Here is a 13444-nt window from a genome sequence, read left to right on the forward strand (position 1 = left end):
TCTTGATTTTGAAACCATACAGTGAGTGACTGAGTGGCTGTGGCAGCCCTGAAATCCAAAGGGCACAGTTTACATCTCATCCTGTGAGTCATTCCTGGACACGGGCAAGAGCTGGCCTGCACAGCTCAGAGGAGAGGGACCTGGAAGGAGTATAGCCTTTAGATAGAGACCAGGTATCTGCAGAGGTGGAAGGAATAAACGCCCTCCTGTCCACTAGGACACAGAGTGATGGATGACCTTATCTCACACCACAGCAGGAGACACCTGGACAAAGCTGGAATGAAGAGCAGCCCATTGCTCAGGAAAGATGCCCAGAGAAGACACACAGACCACTCAGAAGGTGCAGGAGAAGATGAGATGATCTCTCTTGGACTCAATTTCTAACAAAAAATGCTGAATTCAGGAAAAATAAAGCTTTGATAGCAAAACACCCAACCACATCCAGTTAAGGCTCCTTTTGTGAAATCAGGGTGTAAAGCCAAGCAGTAGCTTTCTTTTTCCCAGACACACAGCAGGGCAGCCATGACCACAGATGCCCACAAAGGCTTAGACACAGCTCCTGCCACCTCACTGTAACACCAAAGGTTTACATCCCTACATGTGGGCTCTGGGGCATGTTCATCGACAGGACGTTATGGACAAGTGGCATGTTTGGAGCATTCATCTCATCATCATGCCTGCTGTCCAACACATCTGGTGGCAAAGCATTCTTCATTGAGGTATTTTATCCACTGGAAAGTGCTGTGTCAAACCCAAGGTGTTTGGTGGAAAGATGTCAGTTCAGATTAACCACTCCTGGTTAAACTTCTCTTCTGCAAACAGCCTGAGGTCCTTTCACACACGCGTGACTGCCCATCTGACTGCCACAGATTCATTGCCATCCCTCTGTCATCTGATTTTCTCCAACAAACCCCAAGAGCTCTGATTTTTCTTCTGTTGCTGGAAGGAAGCTCCAACCCAGGAGCCTGGCACTCTACATAATGTGGATCCCCCAGATCTCCTTGCTGCTCAACACTCCACCACTATGGAGCCAGGTACACCCATCACAAAATTAATTTAGCAGGAAGAATGGAAATGAACTGATTAAATGGCAAATAATCCCCTAAAGCCTTCTCACAACTCCTCTGTGAATTCAAAGGGGCAGGAGTCAGACTTTGCTAGGCAAAGAGCCCCCGGAGCCCTCCATGTTTTGCCTCCTGCACAGTGACTGAGCCAAGGACAAATCAATGATAAAAATTCAGGATTATTAGAATCCTGGCTCTAGCACACAGCACTGGGAAGGCCACCAAGTACTGCATTTCAGCATTTGATCTGGGGCAAAACCAGGCTCAAGAGCAGGCAGAGCTTTAACATGCCAGCCCTGTGGGCAGGAGTCATGATGTGCATGAAGTCACCAGCATGCACTCTGGGCAAAAGCCAGCCCTGCTGATCAGCAGGAGCAGGTCCATCAGCTTGGAGGCGAAGTTCACTGAATGTGCAGTGAAAATAATTGTTTTTTCTCTTATGCATCTCTAATTTGGACCAGGAAGAAATCATCTGAGTAAGTTATCCCTTGGAACTATGACACCACTTCCAGTAACCAAAGACTGATGCACTTTGGACATGCCCCATGGCATGGTTAGGCATAATACTGGTTAGGCATAGCACTGGTTAGTCCACGCCTCGAGTACTGTGTCCAGTTCTGGGCCCCTCAGTTTAAGAAGGACATTGAGACACTTGAATGTGTCCAGAGAAGGGCAACATGGCTGGGGAAAGGCCTCGAGTACGAGCCCTATGAGGAGAGGCTGGGGGAGCTGGGGTTTAGCCTGGAGAAGAGAAGGCTCAGGGGAGACCTTATTGCTCTCTACAACTATACCTGAAGGGAAGTTGTAGACAGGTGAGGGTTGGCCTCTTCTCCCAGGCAATCAGCACCAGAACAAGAGGACACAGTCTCAAGCTGTGCCAGGGGAAGTTTAGGCTCCAGGTGAGGAGAAAGTTTTTCCCAGAAAGAGTCATTGGCCACTGGAATGTGCTGCCCAGGGAGGTGGTGGAGTCCCCATCCCTGGAAGTGTTCAGAAAAGAACTGGAGGTGGCACTTGAAGCTATGGTTTAGTTGTCAGGAGGTGTTAGGTATTAGGTAATAGTTTGGACTTGATGATCTCTGAGGTCTTTTCCAACCTGGTTGATTCTATGATTCTATAAGACAACTACCGCTCCTCCAGACCAAGCCACGCATGCCCTGGCTTCAGGCTTTGCCCCCAGAAACAAAGTGCTTCTTACATAAGCCGTGGGATGTCACTGACAGGCACGGTCCCATCGTGTGTCTCGTTCTCCCCATCCTCCTCCTCCTCCTCGCTGCTCTCCGACTCCTCGCTGGAGGAGGAGTAGTCCGTCACCTTCTTCAGGGGGCGATTGGTTTCCTCGATGCGCAGCTCCCTCAACTCTTTGGCCAAGGCCGTCAGGTCCTAGAGGGGATGGGGGGCAAGGAAACAAGACAGCGGCGGGCGTTACGTTTCCAGCACGGAGAAGGCCAAGCACATCTCTTCAAAAAGCCAATGCTAACAGCACGAGCAACGAGAAAAGAGCTTCACGGAGTCGTTACAGACATGAGACGGACGTAAGACGATGTTGGTAGCATGTGGCATTTATTAAACAAAACAAAACTGATTTTACGCTCACTGGAAAAAAAAATAATTAAAAAAAAAAAAAAAGTCAATAGCCAACCTCTCTTTTTCTCTTTTTTTTTTTTTTTCTCCCCCTCTTTGGAACGTGTATGTGCATAGATATACACACACTGATATGTATATACACGACAAGGTTGTGCTTGTTGGAAAAGGTGAAGTTCGGTCACCATCATAGTAAACTGGAAAACCACAGCACGGCAAAGATTGGCTCGGAGAATTGGTTTGGCTTTCTTTTTTTCTCCTGCAAGGGTTTCCAAGCTTCTCAAAGAGACCCCCCCTCCCCCCCATAATATATTCATTCTCTAATAAATGCATTTGGGGAAGGAAGCAATGAGAGCATCCCCCATGGAGTGGTGCGATCCCCACCCGCCACGTCGAGAGCTGTGCCTCCCTTGGCGAGTCTCCGCTGCCGGGTGGCTGCCGAGAGGCGGTGAGGAGCATGAGGAGAAGCGCCCAGCTCAGCCAGACTTTGGAGTCACAGCTCTGAGTCAGCCACACGATCCAAAAAAAAAAACAACCCCAAAAGGTAACAGTAGTCATTAAAAAAAAAAAAAAGAAAAAAAGAAAAATCCCTCAGAGGGACCCATTAAGCACTTCATGTGAAATGTGGCAGCCTACAAGCTAAGGGGAAAAAAAAATACCAAACAAAGAAAAAAAAAAAAAGAAGAAGCCTTGAAAGGAGGAAAAAAAGGAGCAGTCCCAAAGCCCAGTAAGAAATTTTTCAGTTTACCATGACTTTGATGAGGTCTCAGACCCGACAGTCATATAAAATAGACATTGCTATTTCAAAACAAGGAACATGGCAGGCACCGTGTAGAAAAGAGACTTGTTGTTATCTTACATGCTTTTATAGCAATGCAGGGGGAAGCAGTAGGGCAGAAAAGCATGAGAGCTCGAATTAGAATGGGTTAGAGAACTCTGTTGCACAAGACATGCACATGACGAACAAAGCATCGCAATTGTCAGTCTTACCATTTCTCCCTATATTAGTGACCGAGGTAGGCATCAGTGCATTCGGTCAGAGATAAAGGATTAGGGAGAAAGAAACTCATTGAAAAAGACTAAATTCCACAATTGTCTTACGGCCATACTCTCATTTACTGCACTTCCAGTTTACCGTTCCAGCAGGGCGGCTACGGCAATGTTAATTACGGTTGCAAAGGGACCTCTTAAAATCTATCCTGGCGACACGTGAAGAAAATGATGGAAAACCTCTCTGGCTGAGATGCAAGCCCAGTTGTTTTCTTTTTCTTTTATTTCTTTTATTTTTTTTTTTTCCCTTAATTGTGAAGCAGGAATATTTTGCAAGCAATCTGCACTTTGGTTATTGATGACCCACACCTCCCGGCGGGCTCCTGCCGGTGGACAGCTCCACATTCTGCTCCCAGGTCTGCCCTGCCTGGCCTCTGACAAAGAGAAAAGACTCCCATGGAAGTCAAGGGAGCTTTGGATCAGACCTGTAAATGTCAGTATGCCATAAAATGCTGGAGATTTTAACAACAGGATCAATCCCAGCATCTGGTGACATGGTTTAATCATGAGGTCTGTGGTGACAGGTTGGACTTGATGATCTTTGAGGTCTCTTCCAACCTTGGCGATTCTGTGATTACAGCAGGTACCTGTGACGGGTATATTCCTCACCTATGATGGGTATATTCCTCACCAAATGCTCTCTGTACCTTTAGAGAAAGTTTCTTGCTCATGATTAAAGAAAGAAATGTGGTATTTCAGGAGTTTATTTTTGATGCCAACACGCTTGGGATTGAAATAGAGTCAATTCCGCAGTCACGACAACTAATTATTTTAATTAGCTCTGTGGCAGCTTCCATGATAGGATTGTTGCTTTCCCTAAATAAGAATCAATGATGATTCCAACAGCTTAACAATGCTTTCTCCATTTAGAGTATCAAATGTGCACTTTATTGAGCACTCGCTTTTGAGTTGGATTAGAGCCTTCTCAACAGGACTTTAGAACTGTGCAAGAGCCTCTTAAAATTGGAGCTGGACTTCCTGCATTGAAGGACTAAGACTGAAGCTTGCCCAGCGAGGCCATGGACTGTGAAAATGGCTACTTTGCACCTTCCATTTCTCATGGAGACAGACTGAGAGTGTTTGGGCTGGAGAGGAGAAGGATCTGAGAGGAGAAGGCTCCAAGGAGACCTTTTTGTGGCCTTCTGGTATCTGAAGAGGGCTACAAGAAAGCTGGGGAGGAACTTTTTAGGATGTCAGGTAGTGATAGGACTGGGGGGAATGGAGCAAAACTGAAAGTGGGTAGACTCAGATTGGATATTAGAAGGAAGTTCTTGCCCATGAGGGAGGTGAGACATTGGAACAGGTTGCCCGGGGAGGTGGTGGCAACCCCATCCCTGGAGGTTTTTGAGGCCAGGCTGGATGTGGCTGTGAGCAACGTGCTCTAGTGTGAGGTGTCCCTGCCCATGGCAGGGGTGCTGGAACTGGATGATCTTTGAGGTCCCTTCCAACCCTGACACTTCTATGATTCTAAAGCACCCTATGTGCATTCTCTGGTCCTCAGCAGAAGATACTCTATTTTAAAAATCAGCCTAAGCATTTTTTAATGACTAATTTGGAAGTTATAACAGCAGCAATGCTCCCAGACAGTATCATCAGATAACTCATATTTCCTAGTTACAGCTTTGCCTCGGGATGGTTAATTCTTTGATGCTATCATTTTCTCCAAATAATGAGCACTTTGTAGAATTAAATGGCTTCACCGAGCTTCTCTTGGACCAAAAACAATCTGACAACCAGAAAGAAAGTGTTCCACACGTGTATGAAATGTTATTACTGAGGGTGACATAATACATAAGTTAGCACTATCAGTGCTCTTTAATTACTTTTAATTACAATGGCTTCTTTAGATTTAATATTTGCTGGAATCAAGTCAGATTGGTTTCCAGAATCACATAGCTCATGGAACTTGAATCAGCACACATGCTGCCTCTCTTTAGACACTGATTTATGTGCTTTTCTGCTAACAAAGCACCTCATTAAAGAAAATGCATTGCTCGTGTTTCATCCAGGAGAACAAGCTAACTAACCAGCACATCTTCCTTCTTTCATATCTTCTTATTTTTAGAGGCAAGAGGCTGCAGGAGAGGCTGCTGGTAACAGTGCTTTCCATTACAGCCCCACGGTTCCTAGTATCATCAGTGTTCATGGAACCACAGAATGGTTTGGGTTGGAAAAGACCTTGGAAAGTCACCCACTCTAATGTTCCTGCAAAAAGCAGGAGTGTCAGGAGGAGAGGCTGAAGAAGCTGGAACTCCTTTAGTTTGGAAAAGAGGAGCCTGAGGGGTGACCTCATTAATGTTTGTAAATATGTAAAGGGTGAGTGGCAAGAGGATGGAGCCAGGCTCTGCTCAGTGATGCCCACTGACAGGACAAGAAGCAATGGCTGGAAGTTGAGGCATAGGAAGTTCCATGGAAAGATGAGGAAAAATTTGTTTCACTGTGAGGGTGACAGAACACTGGAACAGGCTGCCCAGGGGTGTTGTGGAGTCTCCTTCTTTGGAGACATTCAAAACCCATCTGGATGTGGTCCTGTGTGACCTGGTATAGGTGATCCTGCTCTGGAAGTGGGGGTTGGAGTAGATGATCTTTCGAGGTGCCTTCCAACCCCTAACATTCTGTGATTCTGTGACATCTTTAACTAGATCAGGTTGCTCAGAGCCCCATCCAGCCTGACCTCAAATGTTTCCAGAGATGGGGCATCAAATGTGTGCACAGTGATGCATCTGTGAGGCAAGTTAGGTGCTAAATCAAGAATGCTTGGTCTTTTCCCACAAACAACTGGACATTCACCATCACCAGATGCACACACATTTGAAATACTAATTGAAGATAGTACTTGTAATTTGGGAATTTTAGGGTTTTTTTAAGAGGCTGGATGAAAACTAGAATTCTGTATAAATACTTAAAGAAGGGGGTGTCAGGAGGATGGGTCTTCTTTTTTCACTGGTGCCCAGTGACAAAACAAGAGGCACAAACTAGAGCACAGAAAGTTCTATCTGGACATAAGGAGGAATTTCTTTACGTTGAGGATGGGGGAACACTGGAACAGGCTGCCCAGAGAAGTGGTGCAGTCTTTGTCTCTGGAGTCATTCCAAGCCCCTCCTGATGCCATCCTGTGCAGCCTGCTCCAGATGAATCTGCTCTGGCAGGGGGCTTGGACTAGATGATCTCCAGAGGTCCATTCCAACCCCTCTCATTCTATGATCCTCCATTGCATCTGAGATGGCTCTGTTGATTCTGGCTTTACATCTGATGGTCTGCTCCATGAGAACGAACTACCCACTGCATTCCACTGCTCTGTTTCCCTTTATTTGTCAAGTACCTTCATTCAAATTAGGATTTTGGCAGCTCTCGATGGCCCCACTGAACTCAGTGGGCAGCTGGGGGGCTGTGGCTGAGAGCAGAATGTGGTGAGCGGTGCAGGCTGCCCAAACCACCTCCACTGGCACAAGAAACCTCTGCTTTTGCTCTTTCTGTTTCAAATGGGCCAAACACCAGCAGAATGTGAACATCAGAGTGCTTCTTGCCATGGCCTCCATGCAAGTGGTGTGGCCAGCGGGTTTCAGGCAGCCAGGACACGCCGGCAGCGCCGATCCCCTCCCCGCGGGCAGGAACGCAACCGTTCAGTCTCCTGGCTGAGCCAAGAGCACATCACCACCTTTTTCAACACCAGCACCAAGGAAAACCCACTTTGGTATTAAGCACTGACTAGTCAACCTTGCATAGGCATGACCCACTGAGAAAAGATATCACTAACCTCATCTATAGCTTTCTTATAGCTCTGTGGGTAAAGGAAGAATAATCAGCATCAGAGGAAACAGATCGGGACAGGAAAAAGCCAGAGGAAGGGCAAGCAGGTTAGAAATAAAATTAGAATTGTTAGCTCAACGCTGTGGAGTGTAGAGAAAAAAAAAACATCATCATCAACAACACATCAATACACATCATAAAAGAGAGGCAGTGGAAATTCATTGCGTTATTAGGCCGACTCCGCAGTTTTAAAGTACAAATGGCAACAGCATTAAACCAGGAGGAAACACTTCGGATGAGATTTTGCTCAGAGTAATAGAAGGGGAGTGTACAGAGACCACTACCAGGGTTGGTTTTAAGCTGCGAAGGCTGTTGGGGGCTGGCTGTCCCCAGCCTTCCCGAGCAGAGCATCCCTCCGCCGGGCCGCTGCCAGGGGACATGCAGCACAGAACACAACAATGTGCCATCGGCAACCACCGCGCCCAAGCTAGCGAAGCCCTTAAGCGCCTGCTTCACGTGAAAACACAGGCTTAAGTGCTTTCCCCTAGCCTTGGGCTCCTGACAGAAACTCATGCACACTCTTCAGCATTCAGATCTCCCAGGGGCTCTTGCTGTACCGCTGCTTTCCAGCCTCTCTGCTGGAGAAGCAACGGTACTAGCCTCTTTCTTGGGGTCCCCGCCGTTCTGCTACGGCACTGAAGGGAAAGGTGGCCAAGCTGGCTAGCAACATTCCCACAGGAAATAATTTAGGACTCACAGCGGGTCGGCTCGGTCGCGTCACGTCCCTGTTGTCTTCCTGCTTTACCTTGGCAGGCTCGTGGGAGAGCACAGGGGACCCTTCGGGCTTGGCATTCCCTGGGTGAAAGGCAAATGGAGAGACAGGATTTAAAATGCTGCTGAAAGCTGTTGCTGCTTCTTGTTACCTGGGACAGCTTAGAATGGGGGCTTCATCATCATATTGCTTCTGTTGTCTTGAAGCTACCCTCCCACCCCCAGCTTCCCTCTGCTTGACTGTCAATGTAACAAGTCTCTGTCAGTACTGCAACAGAAGCCAAGGAATCATAGAATTGTTTTGGCTGGAAGAGACCTTTGAGATCACAGTGCAACCCTTAACCCAGCCTTGTCAAGTCCACCACTAAGCAATGTTAATCAAGACCACATCCATGTGGCTTTTAAATGGCTCCAGAGATGGTGACTACACCATTTCCTTGGGCAGTCTGTTCCAGGGCTTGACAACCCTTTCAGGGAAGAAATTTTTCCTCATGTCCAACCCAGACTTCTCTTGAAACAACTTGAGGCTGCTTCCTCTTGTACTATCACTTGTTATTTATGAGAAGAGACTGACCCTGTCTTTGCTACGACCTTCTTTCAGGGAGTTGTAAAGAGTCAGAAGGTCTCACTAGACCCTCACATGCTCCAGGCTAAACAACTCCAGTTCCCTTAGGTGCTCCTCAGAAGGCCTTTCTCCAGACCCTTCACCAGCTTTGTTACCCTTTTCTGGACATGCTTCAGCACTTCAAAGTCCTTCTTGTAGTGAGGGGCCCAAAACTGAACCCAGTATTTTAGGTGGGGCCTCACCAGTGCCAAGTGCATGGGGGATAGTCCCTGCCCTAGTCTTAGTGGCCACAGTATTTCTAATACAAGTCAGGAAGTTGTTTGCCTTCTTGGACATCTGGACATCAGAAGACACAGTCTCAAACTGTGCCAGGGGAGGTTTAGGCTCGAGGTGAGGAGAAAGTTCTTCACAGAGAGAGTTGTTAGCCATTGGAATGTGCTGCCCAGGGAGGTGGTGGAGTCACCATCCCTGGAGGTGTCCAAGAGGGGATTAGACATGGCACTCAGTGCCATCGTTTAGTAGTAGTCATGAGGTGTTGGGTGACAGGCTGGACTTGATGATCTTTGAGGTCTTTTCCAACCTTACTGATTGTATGATTCTGTGACATGCTGCTGGGTGTTGACCAAATCCACTAGGTCCTTTTCAGCTGGGCAGCTTTCCAGCCACTCTTCCCCAGGCCTGTAGTGTTGCATGGGGTTGTTATGACTCAAGTGCAGGACCCAGCACTTGGCCTTGTTGAACATCATACCACTGGCCTTGGTCCACTGATGCAGCTCCTTCCCTACCTTCAAGCAGATTGATACACCTGCTCAGCTTGGTGTCACCTGCTGAATTCCTAAGGGTGACTTCAATCCCCTTGTTCAGATGATTGATAAAGGTATTAAAGAAAACAGGTCCTAACATCGAGCCTGGGGAACTCTTCTTTTGATCAGCTGCCAACCATATTTAACTCCATAATCCAGCCCAGCCTCCACTGACAGCCCTCTTGCAGCATCACTGCCCTTTTTTCCACTGAAGAAACAAATTCACTTTGCAAAAGAGCAGGCATGTGATAAATTAAAAGCGGCATATGACATTGCTAGGACGTTATCTGTCACAGGATTCCTCATTAGGAAAAACAAAACCAAACCAAAAAAAGGACAGTTGGTGATAAACTTCTTTAATTGACTACCTAGAGGAGTGATGACTTCCACCACAGACCCATCATCTTATGGCCAAGTCATAAAGCAGGGAGGCAGCCTTTGTTTTAACTGCGCTTCAGCCCTGGGGATTTACACTGTGGGGCTGTGCCAGAAATGCAGATGTATGGCTTGTGTGTGCTTCAATAGCTCCTGCTGCCATTAAACAGGGGAATGGAGTCTCTTAAAGACTGGCTTTGAGATGAGAGGAAACTATTTGGCCAGAAACATAAACCCTGTGTCAGCACAACTGCCTGGTGAAAGTATTTTAAAGGCAGCTTATTAGGGGCTAATTCACTTCTCTGTTCCGTCTCAGGCTTTGCACAAAGATGAAACTCAAAACAAACAAGTATCACAGAATCACAGAAACATTCAGGTTGGAAAAGACCCTCAGGATCACCAAGTACAACTCATAACCCTACTCTGCAAGGTTCATCCCTAAGCCGTATCCCCAAGCACCACATCCAAACCACCTTTAAACACATCCAGGGGTGGTGACTCAACCACCTCCCTGGGCAGCACATTCCAAAGCCTGACCACTCTTGCTGGGAAAATATTTTTACTAATCCAAACCTACCCAGTCATAGCTTGAGGCCATTCCCTCTTGTTCTATCACTAATTCCCTGTGACTAATTCCCTGTGAGAAGAGACCAGCACCAGCCTCTCTGCAACGTCCTTTCAGGAAGTTGTAGAGAGCAATGAGGTCTCCCCTCAGCCTCCTCTTCTTCAAACTAACCATCCCCAGCTCCTTCAGTTGCTCCTCATAAGATTTATTCTCCAGGCCCTTCCCTAGCTTTGTTGCCCTCCTCTGCACTGGCTCCAGCACCTCCACCTCTCACTTGTATTGAGGTGCCCAAAACTGGACACAGTACTCAAGGTATGGCCTTGCCAGAGCTAAGTACAAGGGGACAATCACCTCCCTATTCCTGCTGGTCACATTTCTGATACAAGCCAGGATGCCATTTGCTTTCTTGGCCACCTGGGCACACTGTTAGCTCATATTCAGTTGCCTGTCAATTAGAACCCCCAGGTCCTTTTCTGCCAGCCCAGCAGAAGTGAAATACACTCCCAAAGAAACCATCTCACAGAAGTGAGCTTGGGTCAGTGAAGATAAGAAGCACACTGGAATATTTTTGTCTACCCTAAAGCATAACCCCCATCTCCTTCTGCACAAGCTACTTGGCACAGGCTGCCATGGGCATCCATCAGCAGCAGCCAGGCTAAAGGAAATGTTGGCATCTCTGTTTGCAAGGAGGCCAGCTGGTCACAGAAGCGCATCAGAAATGATTACTCCTTACATTTTTTTCCCACTTTTTTAAAAAAGTATCCATGAGATCACAGACCTCTTGCCCTTCCCACTCACCAAAGAAGCCTCAGAGAGCACACTCAGTGCAAAGCAACGTTTACAAGAAGCTCACCTCTGACTCTGTTGCGCTCACTGGAGCCAGCCTGGGAGCCAGGCTGGGACCCACCCTGGGAGCTGGGCTGGGAGCTGGGAGTGCTAGAGCTGGAGGAGCTGCCGCTGCTGGTCCTCTGCAGTGGGCTCTCCACAATGGTCTCTGTCCTCCTCAGGTCTGGGTTGCTGCAGGAGCACAAAACAGAGGGGCACCATCAGCCAGTGTCACAATTGCCTCCAGGCCTTCAGATCCTTCCCACAGGGACAAAGGTGAGGAGACACCTTCTCTTATGGAAAAGATAGAGCTGAGGTCTTCTCTTCTGCAAAGCCCACTGAGTGACTCTAGAATTAGGCACTGAACAATCTCTAGATGCACCAAAACCATGATGAAACACAGGCTAGAGAAGAGTTCTACTCTCATTTTGCCAAATCCAGCAAAAATGAAAAGGCTCTTTGCTCCAGGCTCCCTTTCAGACTGTTGATGTGCAATGCTGGAGTTCTCCAACTAACCACCAACATTCATCACAAAAGCAGGAATGTGCAAATAGCTATTAAGACAGAGGAAGAAATATTTCAGTGGAGAAAGGATCCTGAGGTTGTGGCAAAGTCTTTTACCACTTATTCCAAATGTTCATGGCTTCACTTCAAACTTGCATTAGATATGCACTCCTCTTCCTTGATTTCTCTCACTCCTGTGAAGATACATCTAGAATAAAAAGTGTCCTTGATGCACAAAGAGTGATTGCTATCTCTCTGGGTATCAGATGCCTTCAGGAAATTAAGTCTTATTTGGCACTGCAATGCCATCAGACAAAATGTTCATGCAGAGTTAGGCAATTTGGCTTTATACAGCATTTCTGTTAAGTGATCTTAGGATTCAAAGTCCTGTTCACAATGTACAGAAAGCTTTCTCCATCAAGTCCAATTAGGACTTTATGTACATAAAAATGATGCAGCAATAGTGCCACATGACATAATGCAATTGCAGTCAGAGGCTGGGGTCTTTGGCAGAACCATTTGGGCACTGCCTAGCATGGCTTTTATATTAACTCCTTGCCTAGTGCTATCTTGTGGTGACACAAGTGGGTGTAAAAATGAGGAGAGCAAGACAATAACTTTCTGTGGGCAAGGAAATATCCCCTCATTTGTACCACAGGGGTGACAAATAATAGGAAGCCTGTTCTTAAGAATATTTGCTTTGATGCATGGGAGGAATCAAGAACCAATAGAAGAGGTGATTATAAAGGACAGTTGGACAAGCGTTACATTCCTGTAGGAGAAATGAAATCTGAAATCATTTGACTGAATACTTCAGTTTAATGGATGTGGTAGCATCCTATTCCTTTACTGGGACCATGTAGCCCTTCCACATTTAAAATTGTCCCTCAAGCAACAGCTGATTAAAAGAGTAACATTTTCAAGAACTCAAAATGCTTCAGCCTTGAGCACTACAGAGGAACCAACCATGGTAGGGTTTCTTTTCTTGTTCTGATTTTAGAAAACAGCAACAAAGATTCCTCCTGCTACCTCTGCAGCTCCTCTGAGTTGCTGCTTACTGGTTGCTGATGCATGGTTGGGGCACTGAGCTGGAAAGAAAAGTGCATGCTGAAACTGGGGACAGCACAGAGCTACAAACATCCCAGCATTTGCTTTTTGACCTCACGAATGAGGGCAAGGCAGGAAGATGAAACCAAGAAGCTCCATCACTCAAGGCTACATGGAACATGCATTTACCCTGAAGTTTGCCTGTCTGAGGTCCAGAGCTGCCCACAATGCTCTGCAAACCAGAGACAAGTTCTCATGTGACGAATCCATGGCTTTTCTGTCCAGCTCTGAGCAGAGTCTGTCAACTTCCCTGCTTGTTTTACGCAAGTCCAAAGATGGCTCTGACATGGCAGAGACTAGATGGCTGCTCTGGTGCAGCATCCTCCCTCAGGATGCTACAGAGTGGCTCTGCACACTGCTGTGCCAGAGGGCTGGATCTAGCTAAGCTGAAGACCCTAGTCCTAGGAAGCCAAAAGGAATTTCATATTTGATCTACATCAAAGGAAGATTTCACCAAGCTCTATCAGTGTTTGCCCCCCAGTAC

The 13444-nt window shown here is 46.9% G+C and overlaps 1 protein-coding gene across 6 annotated transcripts in view; it reads right to left on the reverse strand.

Moving 5' to 3' along the window:
* The window catches only part of TNIK (TRAF2 and NCK interacting kinase), a 200695-nt gene that overhangs the window by 22797 nt on the left and 164454 nt on the right, over nucleotides 1-13444 (reverse strand). For 4 of the 6 annotated variants that reach the window (XM_068144998.1, XM_068145000.1, XM_068144996.1 and 1 more), the window contains 4 exons: nucleotides 11378-11541; nucleotides 8203-8300; nucleotides 7453-7476; nucleotides 2260-2444 (listed from right to left, as the gene is read on the reverse strand). In XM_068144998.1, the coding sequence (XP_068001099.1) occupies nucleotides 2260-2444; nucleotides 7453-7476; nucleotides 8203-8300; nucleotides 11378-11541 (471 nt within the window). The remainder of the gene's footprint in view (nucleotides 1-2259; nucleotides 2445-7452; nucleotides 7477-8202; nucleotides 8301-11377; nucleotides 11542-13444) is intronic. The other 2 variants (XM_068144999.1, XM_068144997.1) reach the window with 1 other exon arrangement.

The sequence above is a fragment of the Melanerpes formicivorus genome, unplaced genomic scaffold, assembly GCF_026170545.1.
Source record: "Melanerpes formicivorus ecotype bairdi unplaced genomic scaffold, bMelFor1.0.p_v2 SCAF_12, whole genome shotgun sequence".
In the NCBI taxonomy this organism is placed as follows: Eukaryota; Metazoa; Chordata; class Aves; order Piciformes; family Picidae; genus Melanerpes; species Melanerpes formicivorus.